Raw genomic sequence first — 20,078 nt, forward strand, 5'->3', positions numbered from 1 at the left:
GCTTACTCGATCGAGATTGACGTCCTGGTAGTACGTCATCAAGATAGGCTCTCCTGCCGTGGCGGTCATGTAGTGATGCACCATTGTGCTGGAAGTAAAATTGCTCATCCGCACAAAGCACGTGGATGACTGGTAAAATGGTATGTGCAGCATGTTCAGATACACGAAACCAGTGACCTACCATCAAACAAGAATGATCCAATTAACCCCCACCCTCGGTAAATTGACTGCTTTGTCCTCATAAATGTGCCGATTTTCTGGAGCCCAATAAACACAACTTTGGTGGTTGAGTACCATTTAATTTAAACCGAAGTTCAGACAACTACCTGGTGAACACACTCCACTTCACTTTCTTCGTAGTTCATTGTACATGTTCTCCTCACGGAAATATAATTTTGAAATGATGTTACATTGTCTGAATGTCAAACATGCGCCCACACCATTTTGCTTGACACTCCTGACAATCACACGATGGCGCAGCTTCTGTAGACAATACAGCTATAATCCTGTATGCAGATGACATGGTGATCAGGTCTCCTATAAGGACAGAAGTACAAGAAGCAATTAACAAGTTGGAGAATTGGGCCAGGGAAAACGATGTCACTATAAACCAAGAGAAAACTGCACAGATGACTTTTAGGAAGGGTTCAAAAGCAGCGGCAACCAACAAAATTGTGTTTTCAGGCACTCTACTAGAGAGAGTTAACAAATTCAAATACCTAGGGGTTACACTGCAAACAGCAGCATCATCACACAGTCTTCACATAGAAGAAAGGATAGCCGCAGCAATCAGAGCAATATACTACATAAAGAATATTAGGAACTTGTCTATGAGCACGGCATAGAGATCATCCGGGAAAAGTTAAAAATAGGTGAATTAACAAAAAGTGAAAAGGTGAAGGCGATGTACATGAAAAGAGTGATGGAAGTAGGGAAGACAGCCCCTTCACGACTTCTATACAAGATGATGGGAGAAACCTACTTCTTAGAGGACAGCAGGATCCAACACCACCTACCATCAACAGGGTTGCGTTCACAAAATACTGCTCTCCAACTCCGAGTAAACTCGGAGTTCACTCTATCCATTCACAAAAGTAAAGAGTTAACTCTACAAGGTGTTCAGAAAATGCATTCGAGTTAACTCAGAGTATACTCTTTTTACTCCGCGTAAATAGGTGGGTAGATTTAACTTGACATGCGCAGTAATGCATTCATTGGTAGCGGTAAAAAAAAAAAAAAAAAAGATTAAACTGCGAGTATATTGACATGGTACCAGTATTGAATTCAAATTATTTTCTAGTTGTCAAAAAAGGGTGTTATGTATTGAATAAAGGAGATATTTCATTTAAAACAGGAAAATAGGTACCAATTTTAATAATCGGCAGAAATAACATGATTGAATTTTTATAAGAATACCCATGTTATGAATGATCAGCTGATTTATTAGCCTCAGCTTTCTAAGATTTCCTTGGTAAATGTATAATACATAACTTTTTAATTTTAGATGACCTTCTGAATGAGACCATTTAATTATATGATCAGAAATACCACACAGTGCATTTATAACTCTCACGAAATGGATCTGAACAAATCAGGTCCTGAGAGGCAATTACAACCAGAAGTTGCTTTCGTGGGTCTTGCAGTGGTCTTCCTCATTCCCTGATTTCTTATTTAGAAAGTTTAGGGCCAATGACTCTGAGTAGATGTTTGAATGCTGATCCGAGCAGTCAGAAATGTTGTTTAAATTCAGTTTCATCGTAGTTAATCTACATAGCTAGTTGTCCTAAATGGCTTATTGTGCACCAGTGCGGAGCCGATATAGGCCTATTGGTATTTATTATCAACGTAATCAGATTGTGCCTACGAGATAAAGAATAATGGATACTGTTTTAAGGCATAACTTGGTGACGAAAGTAGTAACATCTCATATAGCACGCTGCTATGAAGAAACTCACTTGGGAATTAGACATTAAATTCCTCGCAAATGAGGTTATGGTAAAACAAATAACCTTCCTTAATTGATTAGCCATATTCTGTTACTCTGTATTCACTCAAGCATTCATGAAATAGCGTTACTCAGAGTTAACCTTACTAGTTATTCTGCGGTACTCTACTCTACTCCAACTCTACTCAAAGTCGTATTTTGTGAACACCGCCCAGGACCATATCAAGAGCTACTAAGGAACCGAAATAAGAAGAGAGAAGAAATACAGCCAGAATTCTACAGCTCGCTTGCTATGCTAGAGAAGTCCTGAACCAGAGAGAACCACAAGCAAGACATGTAATAGCCAGACTTTCAGTACACGGCTTTCACTACAAGCTGTGTATTAACAAGCGATTTCACAAACCAGACATAGATTGCGTGTGTGTGCTGTGCGGCAAAAATTGTGACACATACCCCATACTAAAGTGCACGAAAAGAACGAAGTCTATCACAGACTACAGTAAGGACTAAGATTATTTACTATACTCTAATGAGCACACCTTCTTATTCTTATTATTACAACCACTGTAGAAAGTATTATCAGTCATACTGATGGTTTGAATGCGATCGAAAAGACACTGCTCTATGCAGCAAGCTAGATGACATGTCCCCGGTCGACATTACGATGCTGTGACGTCTGCACAACATGACGGCGAAAAGGTGAGGCTATGTAATTAAACAGAAGACTATTGAAGAATTATTTACAGAATTATAGGCTTTCAATATACTGTGCGGTATTACATGTTCTTTATTTTTTTTTTCAATGTACATGAACTATATTCTTAAATGCTTATAGTTAATATTAACCAGATTTGTTCATTGTGTTTAGTCCTGTGAGTAAGGAGTTTGTATAATTCCTAATCAGAACAGTTTTTCAGTAACTGTCCATTTTATCCAAGTTTTTGCTTAACCCATTTAGTCTTGATCCGCATTCACTCGGATAATTGAAACGGTACTGTATGTCATTATTAGTATTTTAAATCTACCCTAATCACATCATTGTCACACCTATTATTCACTCCAAATACCATGGTAATTTTTAGATTACCACTTGTTCGTTTGATACCCCCAATTCGACCTCTCCCCGCTCTTACTCTCTCCCTCCCCATCCTTTACAGATGCAGGTTTTTAATGCAGTTTATGCTTCATTAACAGGTTGTAAGACTGCTTCAAAATATGCTGTGATAAATGGGAATAATGTGGAGGAAGATAGCAATGAAAGCTGGTAAGCATTGAAATTTATATCATTATCATATAAGAATTTATTCTTATTAGAACAGCTAATATGTCTTGTGATATCTGTTTAAGAATGGAAATCATGTCTCGAGTATTCTGCTGTCTTGAAATGACTCTTTCTTTAATCAGTCAACCTTTGTAACTTACGCTGTTACGAAAACTTTTCATTGAGTTTTACCTTCATTCACACCAGATAAATTCCTGAAACATTCACTTTAGAAATGTATTCTACTCAATTCTGGCTCAATGGAGGAAAATAAACGAACTTGTTTCAATACAGTACATCTAGTGGAGCTTAGAATGTTTCCTTTGATAATCCAGTCAACTCGTAGGTAAAAAAAAAAAAAAAAGCCAGGCTGAGTGGGTTAGTCTGGTGGTATTTGAGGTGCTCAAATATGTCAGCCTCATGTCGGTAGATTTACTGGCATGTAAAAAAAGTCCTGCAGGACTTAACTCCAGCACCTTGGAGTCTCCGAAAACTGTAAAAGTAGTTAGTGGGTCGTAAAGCCAATAACATTATTATTATTAAAAAATGAAAACGAAATTCCCCAAAGACATGTTGATATTGTCATTCCCATGATCAGCGCATTAAAAGATACATACATTTCTCCGATTAGATGTGTTCCGGTATAAAGGATTTTTCTGTTTGAATAGTTCATATTTTAACTCTTATATTATATGGAGATGCATAATGTAAGCATTACGATTAGTAGTTGTCGATGTTGCCAACTTATATTTCTACCCATTATTAATGTGTATGCTGCATTTTCAAGTCATTAGTTAACAACTCTGTTTATAAGTTTCCAAAGGCCTCTTCGTACACTACATTAGCGGTCAGCTCACCTGAGACAAAAACCCAGCCAAACAGCACTCAAGTTTGCTCTAGATTTGAATTAGCATTTGGCCCGCTCTTACTCTGGAACGTACTTTGATACGAAAAGCCTAATTTCCTGGAGAATTATTGGAGTTACAAATATATATGTCACATGTAGGCACAAAATTGAAAATGATTTTTATTTATACCTTTATACGAGCAGAGCATTTTAATTCTTGGTTCACTCGTAATTATTACACCACATTATTAGAATGTGGCATGACAATGAGAAGACGTAAAATAAAATTCTCGCTGGGAAAGACATTTTTTTGACATTTATGTGTGCACTGAGGACATCACCGCTACTGCCACTATAGAGATGAGCAATAAGCGGTTTCGGGCTCGTACATGTGCCTGACAATTTAGAAAATCGTCTTGAAATGTGTGCCGTAAAACAATATTTAAACAATTCCCTACACAAGGTATTCACGTAAAGCCTTCGTGCGTGCGCGTAGAGGCGCGCGGCTGTGAGCTTGCATCCGGGAGATAGTAGGTTCGAATCCCACTATCGGCAGCCCTGAAAATGGTTTTCCGTGGTTTCCCATTTTCACACCAGGCAAATGCTGGGGCTGTACCTTAATTAAGGCCACGGCCGCTTCCTTCCAACTCCTAGGCCTTTCCTATCCCATCGTCGCCATAAGACCTATCTGTGTCGGTGCGACGTAAAGCCCCTAGCAAAAAACAAAAAAAAGCCTTCGTGAATGTCAAAAACATATCAGATGTAAGGCTTTCCAGGTGTTTTGCTCTATTAACCAGCGTTTCGTCTTAGGTCTGACACTAGACTCATCAGAGTGGGATTTGTCAGACCCTACCCACTGACGCTGGGGTGTATGCAGGTGAACTTATCAGAAGCCCGTATAAGAGGCACAGTCTGATAACTGCATACGGGAGATAAATCTCCACAATGGAATTATTGCCCGCCTAGCAATTCCGAAAGGAAAATTCTAAATTCCCATGGAGGGAATTTAGAATTTTCCATTAAGCCTTCGTGAACCGTTAACGCCTTCCTAATATTCACACCTTGATCTGTTACAAACGTAACCCTTCGTAAATCTGGCAGCTGAATTCCTAAACACGGCACACTGAGTGATAAATGCTTTCATGATGTTTTCACCGGACTTCGCACTATTGCAGAAGAGGCAGGTTTAAAGAACTCTTATTGCCGACTCATTAATGTAGTGAACCATAAAGGAATTTTTTTTTTTAAATCATCCGTTCACATATCTGTTTCTATATGTACTGTATATGTGTGCACTGAGGACATCACCGCTACTGCCACTATAGAGATGAGCAATAAGCGGTCTCGGGCTCGCGCGCGCGCGTGTGTGTGTGTGTGTGTGAATAACTCAACTGCATCATCTGACTCAAATAGAGAGAGTGCAATTATGCCTTGCTAATGTGCTGGTATTTGAGCTTCGTAAGAGGCATTGTGCTATTTTTCATTGCACAGATTCGGTTTTCTGTCTCTTGTCATCAATAACAACATAAAAGCATTGCCATACTTCACTCTTCCCAGCACTATTTTCTTTTAATGCATTTGATTTAATTTTGTTTTCAATCTCAACTTACAATATCTATGGTCAACAAGCATCTAACCACATTCAACTGAAGACAGGTATTCTAGATTTGTTTATTACATAAAAGGAGTAATATTCATTTTACATGTTTTTCAAACATATTTGGTCATTACACAAGGTAAATTATACATAATTATAAAAAAGTTCCATATAAATTTGCATCATGTCTAATATTAAAGTACCGGGCGAGTTGGCCGTGCGCGTAGAGGCGCGTGGCTGTGAGCTTGCATCCGGGAGATAGTAGGTTCGAATCCCACTATCGGCAGCCCTGAAGATGGTTTTCCGTGGTTTCCCATTTTCACACCAGGCAAATGCTGGGGCTGTACCTTAATTAAGGCCACGGCCGCTTCCTTCCAACTCCTAGGCCTTTCCTATCCCATCGTCGCCATAAGACCTATCTGTGTCGGTGCGACGTAAAGCCCCTAGCAAAAAAAATAAAAATAATAATAATAATAAAGTCTACCATGGTACAAAAAAGGAAAAGATAAAAAGACATATAGATTCATCACTAATGTTGCCCGAGTTCTTTGAGCTTGTCATGACTTGACCTTGTGACCCGCTGGGCTTGCTCACTTTCCAGCATGAACATTAGGAAGCTTGTGCCGGCCAGCTTGCAACACCGTTACATCGTGTTCAGGCTGGCTTCTGGAGATAAAAGGTATTTCCATGGCTTGAGCTGGGCTTGTTCATTTCTGTATGCCACTATGCCTGTATCACCCGCATGTAATATCCCCAAAACTGGGCGAGTTGGTCGTGCGGTTAGGGGCGCGAAGCTGTGAGCTCACAACTGGGAGATAGTGGGTTCGAACCCCACTGTCGGCAGCCCTGAAGATGGTTTTCCATAGTTTCCCATTTTCTCACCAGGCAAATGCTGGGGCTGTACCTTAATTAAGACCACGGCCGCATCCATCCCATTCCTAGGCCTTTCCTGTCCCATCATCGCCATAAGACCTATCTGTGTCGGTGCGACGTAAAGCAAAATAGCAAAACAAAACAAAAACATATATTCCCAGAACTCTCCTTGCACTCATTTCTGTAATTAATTCGAACTTATGTTTCTTTTCTTCATTGCCTATAGCAGGAAAAGGATTAAAATGGGAAATAAACGTAATCCCAGCCTGACCCTAGTTATTTGCAAAACAGCCAGCTGTTGCTATGACAACCAGTAGAAATGCAGGGGCAATATAGGGTCTAAGAATAATTTGCTAAGTTTCTCATTTGCTGCTGTACACCTTGAAGCTGGTGCAGGGGGTGTGGGGGAGATAGAAAACACATGCTGCACCGCGCTTCTATACCTAAGCTAAGGATTGCCGAACATAGTGCAGCGTCATAATTAATACAAATGGATACCTGCCAACTTTCCCGTTTTAGGCGGGAGACTCCCGATTTTCGACAGTTTTTCCCGCCTCCCGATTATTCTTTTATTTAAGTCATAAATGAAATTTATCAATCAAGATATTCTTTTATTTATCCAGATTTTAGCTTATATTGTGGTGAACTTCAAACATTTGTTTTCACATCCGAGCATTTCAGCTTTGTACGCAAGTGGCCAGAAGTCCTACGGTAATCGGCCGCTTTCGGATGAAATATCGACGTTTATTAACAAGAAATGCACGCAAATGTTTGATGTATATTGAAACCTGTATATCGCGACGCGTATATAGATTGTCAATCTCCCGTTCTCGCGTGCTATATTCCTGTTCGTTCATATCAGTCTACAGGTAACAAATCTCATGTCTGTTCCGTAATGAAGATAACAATTACAAGTAATGAAAATAATATTCTCTGTACTGAAAGAATCCTAATTTATAATAATATAAGAAATTTATTTTAACTTAACCTATTCAATACAGTACAAGATGTTAACATATTAGTTAAACATCGTTAAAAATAGTTCAGACATGTTTCAACCCTTCTGTGGGGTATCATCAGTCATATCATATACCTCAAAATTCTACCAGACGTCTGGTTGGAAATTATAAAAATACTAGCTGATGTACCCGTGCTTCGCTACGGGATTCTCAGAAAGACTGCCTTTGTGGTTTTCCTAACTGAATTGAACATAGGTCATTACAAAAACGTCAGTAGGAATGTAGCGATTGAAAGCAATGTTATCATATAAAATACTCGATCAAATTAAAAACTGCACACTTTCTCACTTTCAACGAACAGTACTACGGTGCCGATCTAACAGTCCAAAGTTCCAGAGCTGGAATAACCAGGTCGCAGACTGCCGTGAACACTCCTCTGTCATTATTCCGTTAAATGTGCACACTACTCATTCCAATCAGTGCCTCAGAGTAGGGATTGAATAGCTCGAATACTATGATGAACCAGTGTGTTACGTACCAGATATATCAGAAAATGTATGAACCAGAGGAATGGCATGCTAAAGAAGAAAGTTATCTTACTCCCCAGCTACTTCCCGCCAATATACAGGCAGGCTGTTACAGTCGGTCCGACCAGGCGAGTTGCCCGTGTGGTTAGGGGCGCGCAACTGTGAGCTTGCATCCGGGAGATAGTGGATTCGAACCCCAGTGTCGGCAACCCTGAAAATGGTATTCCGTGGTTTCCCATTTTCACACCAGTCACACCAGGCTGTACCTTAAAGCCAAGGCCGCTTCCTTCACACCACTATTCATTTCCTATCCCATCGTCGCCATAAGACCTACCTGTGTCGGCGTGACGTCAAGCAAATTGAAAAAGCCTCGGTACGCTGCAGTGATACTATCGGGGATGAGAGGAAACAGAAGACAAAAAGCACATCACAACAAACAACGGTCAATGTAATGTTATTGTTGATAAAGTTTATGAGCTTTCTATATTGCAGTCCTTCACATTAGTTTTCTTTCGACTCTGTGATACTAGGGTGTCTTACAAAATTATTGATATCGTAGACTGTAGTTCCTTATTCTCAAACTTTACATACCGATTTTCACTAAATTCTGTTTGCACATTTTCTCGTGACTCGGCGCTGATGTGGACCTAGTAACAAAAATCCAAATTCATGAATATCTCCGATTTTATGAGGTACGGTAACAATGTATAAGACATTAGTGATCGGAAATTTAATAACTTCTTACACAACTACTACTAACTTACGACATAACTAAAGTTATGTTAGTTATGTAGTATTTATCGATACGACCACTAATAACATAAATAGCTTATTTGAGAATTACATTTCAGGCCTTACCCTAAACTACCATTTCACATAACGTAAAGGAAATAATTTGTAGCCTAGATTGCAGTGGTTCATCACCCGACATTACATACCGATTTTCATTAAATTCTCTTCAGCCGTTTTCTATTGATGCGTGTACAGACAGACAGACATTACGGATAAGTAAAATTTGCATGACCTTGTTACTGTGAACATGACGGATACAGAAAATCATTCATTTCAAATTCTGAGCAATGCACAGGCAAGACACTTATTTTATATATAGATTACATTTCAGGCCTTCCCCTAAACTACCATTTCACTCAGTGCGAATAACATTATTGATAGCCTAGATTATAGCAACCTATTCCCCGACTTTGCATACCAATTTTCGTGAAGATACGACCACTAATAAAATAAATATTTGACAATTAAATTTTAGGCCTTCCGGTAAACTACCATTTTTCTCAGCGTGTATAGCCTATATTGTAGCGACTTATTTCCCATCTTTGTCTAGCGATTTTCATTAAGACACGACCATTAATAACATAAATATTTGAGAATTAAATTTCAGGCCTTCCCCTAAACTACCATTTCACTCAGCGTGATTAAAATAATTTATAGCCTAGATTGTAGCGGTTCATCACCCGACTATACACTCAGATTTTCATTAAATTCTCTTCAGCCGTTTTCTCATGATGCGTGTACAGACAGACAGACAGACAGACAGACAGAAATTATGGAAAAGTAAAAAATGCATTCTCTTGTTACTATGGACATGGCCGATACAGAAATACCATTCTTTTCAAATTCTGAGCAATGTACAGACAAAACTCTTATATATATATAGATAGATGTAGCATGAGCGAATACATTAAAATACATTTACAAGATCTTATCATTAACAAAATATCAAATTGATTTAAAAGATGTTACACTAGTGAACACGTTGGTGAATTTTCACTCAAAACAAGGCCATCATGTACAGTATTGACAATAATGGTAGTTAAAGTCTTATTTGATGCTAAGTTCGAAGACAGTTTAAAAGTTATATACAAAATATTAGGAATGAATGCAGAATACATATAATTACAATTTACTGTATGTGTATTTTACATTGTAAAATAATATGGAAAAGCATTCCAAATTTGTATTCATTTCCAAAAAGAGAAAAACTTTTTTTTTTGGACCTCAATATTACGGTCCTGGTGCAGTCTAATCAGAAATGGCTTCAAGATGTGAAATTTTGTATGTGATTTATGACCAGCTCATGTAAAAATATTGCATTACGTTGTAATTCAACTTGGATGTCTGTGTTGACAAATTATATTTTAGACTCAAACAAAATAGTTCGTCGAAGTATCCATCGGCTAATCACCTTCGTTGGACACACTCTATGAAAACGGAGTGCCTAGTGCATGTAAACAACAGTTGATATATCATTCAAAATGAACCATGTTGAAAAATATTAAAGTAATGGCTTGAAATAGGGCGGTTGAAATGTCGTTAAATCTTCCCAATTGACTAGTGTTTTTACGCTTTTCCGTGTGTTTATGTTGTTGAAGTATGGGATTTTAGTTTTATTGGTTGAATGGGCGACAGTCGAAAACATTGTGCGATGTAATTAATGTTGAGCTGTCTTACGTATGTGAGAATCTGAAAGGAAGGAATAAGTCCTTAATAAGTTGAGTGAAATGACGGGAAAAGAGAAAGAATGAATGCGTTAAAGAATTGAGACTGTGAAGTTAGTTAAAAGTTGCAACAATAGTGAAGACATACTAACCTACTAAAATAGCCTAGACAACTGCATCAAGTTCACCAAAGAGGACGAGGACAATAATTCAATCAATTTTCTTGACATTACAATTAACAGGACCTTAAACAATTTCGATTTCCAAATTTATAGAAAACCTTCATTCACTCCTACGACCATGAAACAAAATTCTTTTCACCCACAGTCACACGAACAAGCCTCATTTTACAGTTTACTGTACAGAGCGCTAAAAATTCCCATGTCAGCTGCCTACTTGTAAAAGGAAATAAATACCATAAAAGAAATAGCTAGTTTCAATGGATACAATCCGTCAATCATACATAAAATAATCAATAAATTGAAATTGACCATGAACCTCTCCCCAAGGGAAAAAAACAAATCAAAGTACGCAACCTTTACCTATACTAATCCCATCATACATCAAATTGCTACCCCTTTAAGGAAACATGATATTAAGATAGCCTTTAAGACCCAAAGTTCAAATCAAAAGTTATTCTCGGACAACAATAAATTTTTGGGTTCCGGCATTTACAGACTGAAATGCGCTGAGTGCAATAGTTCGTATATCGCTCAGACCGGAAGAAGCTTTACAACTAGATATACAGAACATTTTAATGCCCAGAAACACAAACACTCAGCAATGAGCATCCATATGAAGGATACAGGACACAGTTTCACCACAATCGAACAAGATCTCCAACTTTTTGAAAAGACTAAATAAAGGCAGACTCATGTCCGAGTTTGAAAATATGTACATTTTCTTGGACCAAAAATACAACAGTAATAAAAACTTAAATGATCCAATAGACAACCGAAGTCCTCTTTATGGACAGTTAATAATTTCGTTCAATAAGTTATATCTGAAAGACAAAAGACTAGTTGACGTCCTCGAAACAATCTCTTCAAGCACCCCCACTAAGCCGTTCAACTTATCACGCCTCTGTTCTCCCTCCAATACAAACAACTCCTTCCCATGCACCAATCACAGGCCCACTCCCCTCCACCAAGATGTCACACGTACGAGGAGCAAGACATTAGTGACAGCCAGTGCTTTACAATAAGGTAACAACCCAGCAACACTCAAGGTAAGTTTTAACTTCACAGTCTCAATTCTTGAACGCATTCATTCTTTCTCTTTTCCCCGTCATTTCACTCAACTAATTAAGGACTTATTCCTTCCTTTCAGATTCTCACATACGTTAGACAGCTCAACATTAATTACATCGCACAATGTTTTCGACTGTCGCCCATTCAACCAATAAAACTGAAATCCCATACTTCAACAACATAAACACATGGAAAAACTTGAAAACACTAGTCAACTGGGAAGATTTAATGTCATTTCTACTGCCCTTTTTCAAGCCATTGTTTAATTTTTTCAACATGGTTCATTTTAAATTTAATATCAACTTTTTGTTTACATGCACTAGGCACTCCCTCTTATTGAGAGTGTCCAACGGAGGTGATTACCGATGGATACTTCGGTGAAGTATTTTGTTTGAATCTAAAATATAATTTGTCAACACAGACATCCAAGTTGAATTACGACGTAATGCAATATTTTTACATGAGCTGGTCATAAATCACATACAAAATTTCACATCTTGAAGCCATTTCTGATTAGACTGCACCAGGACCGTAATATTGAGGTCCCAGAAAAAAGTTTTTTCTTTTTTTTGGAAATGAATACAAATTTGGAATGTTTTTTCCATATTATTTTACAATGTAAAATACGCATACAGTAAATTGTAATTATATGTATTCTGCATTCATTCCTAATATTTTGTATATAAATTTTAAACTGTCTTCGAACTTAGCATCAAATAAGACTTTAACTACCATTATTGTCAATACTGTACATAATGGCCTTGTTTTGAGTGAAAATTCACCAACGTGTTCACTAGTATAACTTTTTTTTAAATCAATTTGATATTTTGTTAATGATAAGATCTTGTATATGTGTTTTAATGTGTTCCGTCATGCTACATATTTTTATAATTTCCAACCAGACGTCTGGTAGAATTTTGAGGTATTTGATATGACTGATGGTGCCCCACAGAAGGGGCGAAACATGTCTCAACTATTTTTAACGATGTTTAACTAATATGTTAACATCTTGTACTGTATTGAATAGGTTGAGTTAAAATAAATTTCTTATATTGTTATAAATTAGGAATCTTTCAATACGGGGAAAATTATTTTCGTTACTTGTAATGATAAGGCCAACCAGGCTAATAAAAATAAAAATAGGTATCAAAACCTCAAAATCAATATCAGTAAAACTTCAAAAGATATTCTATTCTTAAAGGAATGTTTAAGACTAGGTCTGGTACCCAAGTTTTTAATATCAACCCAAAGGAAAAACATTCCAAAACACAAATCTGAAGACATCCAAAACAAAGTAAACACCATCTGGCTCAGAAAATATATAAAATTTATGTATAGAAAAAAATCCCTATTAAACCTGCAACTTTACCGGGAATATTTGACCACTGCTCAGTCAGTATCACCTCTTGAATGAAATTCATACCAAAGACATATCACTCACAAATTACAGAACATATTGGACAAAAAGCAAAAAACCTTAAACCGCAGGTTAACATGTCTAATGGAAGAGAATGCTAAAATCCTTAAACAGAAACAGGGAAACTCCCATCTCCCCATGGAACAACACTCCAACCACGATCAACTTATCCAACACCACATTTTCGGACAATGAAGTACATTTGTTTGACCAAGGCCTAAAATATAATTGGCATAGTCCTCACAAAGCTGAGGACATAATTACCACAATAGCGGAAGCCGAATCAAACATAAACAAACAAATTCCCTTTGACAAACAGAACGACGCGATATATGAGATAAAAAAAGAAATTACCCACTCTTGTAAAAGAAGTATCCAACACCAATAATTTCACCTCACTAAAGCAAACCCAAGAATTAAGAAAAAAGGTTGACAACAATAATGTTTCAGTAACGAAAGCCGACAAAGGCAATACCGTAGTCCTAATGCATAAACATGACTACATTAAAAAAACGGAGGATTTCTTTTCCGACAATTCTTACTCAATAATCTCTAAAGATCCTACCTTAAAAACTCAACGTAGTCTAAAAACACTCCTAAAAAACTCACCTTTCTTATTTAACGAACACGAATATAAAAAACTCATCAACATGAATCCCAAATTACCCACCGTCAGATCATTGCCAAAAATACATAAAAAGGACGTTCTCATTCGACCCATCATAAATAGCTGAAATAGTCCGACATACAAAACTTCACAATTCCTCCAGAAATTTCTCAAGAAACATTTTACATTTCACAACAAACACCCTGTAAAATACTCAATAGAACTAAGTGAAACCTTAAATAAATTTAATTTACAACCTAACCACATAATGTGTTCTTTCGACATTACCAACATGTACTCGAACATTCCCGCTAAGGAAACTATAGAAATCATACGAAATAATCTTTCCAAACACAGCACCTTAAGTCTATTAGAAATAGAAGAATGCTTAAAATTGCTAAATTTCGTACTTCATAATAAGTATTTCACTTTCAACAACAAGTCATACAAACAAGGAGGTCTAGCCATGGGAGATCCCATCTCGGGAATACTCGCCGAAATTTACATGGATAATCTCGAAAATAATAAAATAACAAATAGCATTAATGGATTGTGTCTTTGGCTACGCTATGTCGACGACACATTAGCAATAATAGATAAAAGTTGCAACAATAGTGAAGGCATACTAACCTACTTAAATAGCCTAGACAACTGCATCAAGTTCACCAAAGAGGACGAGGACAATAATTCAATAAATTTTCTTTACATTACAATTACCAGGACCTTAAACAGTTTCGCCCCAGCATTTGCCCATTTTCACACCAGGCAAATGCTGGGGCTGTACCTTAATTAAGGCCACGGCCGCTTCCTTCCAACTCCTAGGCCTTTCCCATCCCATCGTCGCCATAAGACCTATCTGTGTCGGTGCGACGTAAAGCCCCTAGCAAAAAAAAACAATTCCGATTTCCAAATTTATAGAAAACCTTCATTCACTCCTACAAACATAAAACAAAATTCTCTTCACCCACAGTCGCACAAACAAGCCTCATTTTACAGTTTACTGTACAGAGCGCTAAAAATTCCCATGTCAACCGCCAACTTGAAAAAAGAAATAAATACCATAAAAGTAATAGCTAGTTTCAACGGATACAATCCGTCAATCATACATAAAATAATCAATAAAATGAAATTGAAATTGACCACGAACCCCTCTCCAAGGGAAAAAACAAATCAAAGTACGCAACCTTTACCTATACTAATCCCATCATACATCAAATCGCTACCCCTTTAAGGAAACATGATATTAAGATAGCCTTTAAGACCCAAAATTCAAATCAAAAGTTATTCTCGGACAACAATAAATTTTTGGGTTCCGGCATTTACAGACTGAAATGCGCTGAGTGCAATAGTTCGTACATCGGTCAAACCGGAAGAAGCTTCACAACTAGATATGCAGAACATTTTAATGCCCAGAAACACAACAAACACTCAGCAGTGAGCATCCATATGAAGGATGCAGGACACAGTTTCACCACAATCGAACAAGATCTCCAAATTTTAAAAAGACTAGATAAAGGCAGACTCATGACCGAGTTCGAAAATTTGTACATTTTCTTGGACCAAAAATACCACAGTAATAAAAACTTAAATGATCTAATAGACAACCGAAGCCCTCTTTATGAACAATTAATAATTTCGTTCAATTAGTTATATCTGAAAAACAAAAGACTAGTTGACGTTCTCAGAACAATCTCTTCAAGCACCCCCACTAAGCCGTTCAACTTATCACGCCCCTGTTCTCCCTCCAATACACACAACTCCTTCCCATGCACCAATCACAGGCCCACTCCCCTCCACCAAGACGTCACACGTACGAGGAGCAAGACATTAGTGACAGCCAGTGCTTTACAATAAGGTAACAACCCAGCAACACTCAAGGTAAGTTTTAACTTCACAGTCTCAATTCTTGAATGCATTCATTCTTTCTCTTTTCCCATCATTTCACTCAACTTATTAAGGACTTATTCCTTCCTTTCAGATTCTCACATACGTAAGACAGCTCAACATTAATTACATCGCACAATGTTTTCGACTGTCGCCCATTCAACCAATAAAACTAAAATCCCATACTTCAACAACATAAACACACGGAAAAGCGTAAAAACACTAGTCAATTGGGAAGATTTAACGACATTTCAACCGCCCTATTTCAAGCCATTACTTTAATATTTTTCAACATGGTTCATTTTGAATGTAATATCAACTGTTGTTTACATGCACTAGGCACTCCGTTTTCATAGAGTGTGTCCAACGAAGGTGATTAGCCGATGGATACTTCGACGAACTATTTTGTTTGAGTCTAAAATATAATTTGTCAACACAGACATCCAAGTTGAATTACAACGTAATGCAATATTTTTACGTGAGCTGGTCATAAATCACATACAAAATTTCACATCTTGAAGCCATTTCTGATTAGACTGCACCAGGACCGTAATATTGAGGTAAAAAAAAAAGTTTTTTTTTGGAAATGAATACAAATTTGGAATGCTTTTCCATATTATTTTACAATGTAAAATACATGTACAGTAAATTGTAATTATATGTATTCTGCATTCATTCCTAATATTTTGTATATAAATTTTAAACTGTCTTCGAACTTAGCATCAAATAAGACTTTAACTACCATTATTGTCAATACTGTACATATGATGGCCTTGTTTTGAGTGAAAATTCACCAGCGTGTTCACTAGTGTAACATTTTTTTAATCAATTTGATATTTTGTTAATGATAAGATCTTGTAAATGTATTTTAATGTATTCACTCATGCTACATATTTTTATAATTTCCAACCAGACGTCTGGTACAATTTTGAGGTATGACTGATGATGCCCCACAGAAGGGGCGAAACATGTCTCGACTATTTTTAACGATGTTTAACTAATATGTTAACATCTTGTACTGTATTGAATAGGTTGAGTTAAAATAAATTTCTTATATTATTATAAATTGAAGATAACAATCAGTAAAATTCTTTCGAGAATAAAATTTACTATGTACACCTATTCAATACAATTCACATCAGTCTAATCGATTCTAGAGACTAGTCACCAGATTTGGAGTCTTTTTTAGTAATTTAGTCGCAGAATATCAAAAGATAGCGACTATTGACTTTTCTAGATATTTTAGGAGCCATTTTAGATGATTCTGGCAAATTTTAATTTATTATTGTTACCGTTTTTTTTGTGGTAGGTAGAGGTGAAAGAAGGTGCGGGTGTGAACGGGTCTCAAACTACGAAATTAAAGTTAATGTAAAATTTCACAAGGTTATATTCTTTTTCCAAAATTCAGAAATAACACGAAAAACAGGTACAGAGTAGCAAGGCAATAAAAGTACAATTACAATATTTACAGGATTTGGGCTTCGAGCCCCAACCTCACAATTCTTGAGCAATTAGCCCAGTTTTATCCCAACACAAGTTTCAACAGAGGGGCAGAAAACCCCATTCATGCCCAGGAGCACTTGCTCCAAATTACACCGTAAGGCCTCCTTGAGGCGCGCAGAAAACAAAATTTTCAAGAAAGAGCAACTTGCTCTCAAAATTTAAGCCTGTCAAAGGCCACACCTAATTCCACCTTCAAGCTGTCCTCTAAGGACATATACACAGGGGTAAAATACCCAACCTACTGAGGTCTATTAAGTGAGAAAAAGGGTTAATTACATGACCTCTAAAATAACAATTTGAGAGGAGGCGATCTGCACTCCTAATGCATTTGTTTTAAAACCTAATCTGGCTCTAGGCCACTAATGCAAGGGCTAATCCCATACTACAGAGGTGACTTTAGAAAAGAACAATTTACTTTACATTTAAGGAAGAATCGGTTGTGAGAAATAAGTTCACCTCAAAACAATATGAGTGGGAGCTCGAGAGGGTTAAGCACTCTCTATCCCAATATGTAACTTTAAATGATAATAGATGCTAAGAGTAGTTACATTTTAGGAAAAGGTTACATGGTGGAAACGCTTCGGACCCGCCCCGAGAGTTAAACTGCTGAGCTAGCAAGAAAAGAAGTTATTAAATGGCCATTACCTGGTTGTTGAACTGCTGCCCGAAGAAAGAGGCGCTTCCCGCCCCCTGCTACACACTGAAAGATGTTACTGAAGTGGCGCAGAGACCCTAAAATCAGCAGTTTATATACTCTCGCAGAAAGTTCGAGGCGTTTCAGGAAGGAAAACACCCGCCCACAATCATTTTATTGGTGGATAAAGAAAACCCCTACACAAGATGAAGAAGAAACACATTATTGGTGGAAAATTAATTAAAGAAATTCGGGATTGGCTAAATTCAAAACAAGGGGAAAGAAAGGGTTAATATTGCCAACTTAAACAATGACTGAAAGAAATCTAGCAAAGAACAAACTTTTGAAATTAAATTTTCTCCAAAAAAAAAGTTCTTTCACTTCGCACTAGGGTGCACTGTTGTAGCTCTTCAGTAGTGTCCTCTAGAAGAGAATGTTCACACTTCTTACTACAAGCAAAACAAAAATATGTCGAAAACAACACAGTTCAGAAACTTCAAAATTTCCAAGTAGTGACATCTTCAGGGTAACTTGAAAATTAGCACATAAGACAAAGTTCAGACTTCTTCCAGTAGGGGGTTTCAACTGGCGCAAATTTTAAATAAGCGGCGTGGAGGTGTACCGCCCGGTACAATTATTAGTTGATAAAAATAACACTACGCTTCGCATAATCACGCGGGCGCCTGATGCAACATATTAATCTATGAATTTGCTAAGTAATAGCATCTTAAGTGCATGACTGATTCACATGTATGGTGCATGAGTTCATACTATTTTTGGAAGACATATCAGAGACCGATCATCTGTCTCACATACTTCCTGTGAGGGAGTAGAGATGTGTAATTTTTTAGCCTTGTATAGCAACAATCGTGTTATGAGATAAGTGTTATGATATACCATAGTACTCCTGTATTGCACAACACATGGAGAATAAGCACTTTTTACCAATTGTATCCCCTAATTCTTCCTGATTTTCATATCTAAATCTCGTGATTTTTGGTTTTGTAAAGTTGGCAAGTATGCAAATGGAGTCAATGAATTTAAGTTGTGATATCGGTGTGCAAAGGTTTAAAGTGAAAATTAGCAGAATTCAGAGGAGAGAGAATAAGAAAAAGGCACTAACAGTTAAGAACAAAGTGGAGATTATAAGGAATATGGAATCTTCTACATTTTCCTGTGTTGCTGTGGTTAAGGAGCTGGGGATGCCACCATCTGCTTTGAATGGCATCATAGCGAAGAAAGAAGAGATCTTGATTTCTGCAGGAAACACTTCAGCAGATTGCAAGAAAATTAAATGTGGGAAGTACAGTGAAGTAGAACAAGCGTTGCCAATGTGATTTAAACAGCAGCAAAGTTTAAACATACCTTTGAGTTGAGTCTATTGTGAAAGAAAAACCCAACGAAATCGCATTTTGATTAAAGGTACCTTTTACTGCCTCGAATGGGTAGCTGAGCAGATTTAAAAGCATGGTTTACAGAACAATTAGTGGCGAAGCCATGAGTGTAAGTGCAGAGGAAATGGGAACGTGAAAGGAAATAATTCTGCCCGCTATTGTTTCATTTAGCATATGGCATGACGCATGAAATAAAATGTTGAAAGTACGGGTAATAAAAATCTATTCAAATTGAAATTGACTGAAGTGTTGATGGAGCAGCCAACAGTCATTTTTATCTCCATGGTACAAATGTTGGGCGCGTTCGGTCGCTATGTGCTGGATAGTCTGTCAAGCTGCACCACAATCTCATCTCGGTGATTGCACTTTGCCCCACTTGTGTAGGAGGTGGCCACGTCTTCCATGGTTTGACCTCTTTGAAGTTACACAATTTGTGTGGGGAATCTCAAATCCAGGGGCCTTTCTCTTCATGTCCAGGAAGCCGTGAAGAGCGGGGATTGTTTCCTCTTTCCATTTTTGAATCCACCTTGTTGCGATATGCAAGTTCTCTTCCATCTCTTGGGCTGTTGATGTAGGGGATCTTCGTGATTCAAGTCTTTTTTTCCATGGGAAGTAGGGATATCCCTGTGTATTGGAAGATTGGGGTTATTGCTTATCTTCCTGTGCTCACGAACCAAAGCATCCTATCGAAGATTTGTACGGGCCATTTGGCATAGTGCAGGGAGCCAGTGTGTGGGTGTGGATCAAATACTGTTCAACTGGGCATCTACATTTCCTACATATGGACTGTTTAGCCAAAGGTACACCATATTCAGCTGCTGAGTACACCAGGCTTATGTATATAGCAATTGTGGCTTTCACAACCAGCGTTACAAATCATGTCGGTGTTTTCCGGGCTTGTAGGCTGTGGTCCAGTAGCGTGTG

At 37.5% G+C, this 20,078-nt stretch overlaps 1 protein-coding gene across 2 annotated transcripts in view; it reads left to right on the plus strand.

Annotated features, from left to right (window-relative positions):
* LOC136862976 (uncharacterized) overlaps positions 1 to 20,078 on the plus strand; it is a 176,540-nt gene that overhangs the window by 137,961 nt on the left and 18,501 nt on the right. For both annotated transcript variants that reach the window (XM_068225829.1, XM_067139273.2), the window contains one exon: positions 3,140 to 3,209. In XM_068225829.1, coding sequence (XP_068081930.1) covers positions 3,140 to 3,209 — 70 coding nt within the window. The remainder of the gene's footprint in view (positions 1 to 3,139; positions 3,210 to 20,078) is intronic.

This window comes from Anabrus simplex, chromosome 2 (genome assembly GCF_040414725.1).
Source record: "Anabrus simplex isolate iqAnaSimp1 chromosome 2, ASM4041472v1, whole genome shotgun sequence".
NCBI classification, from domain to species: domain Eukaryota; kingdom Metazoa; phylum Arthropoda; class Insecta; order Orthoptera; family Tettigoniidae; genus Anabrus; species Anabrus simplex.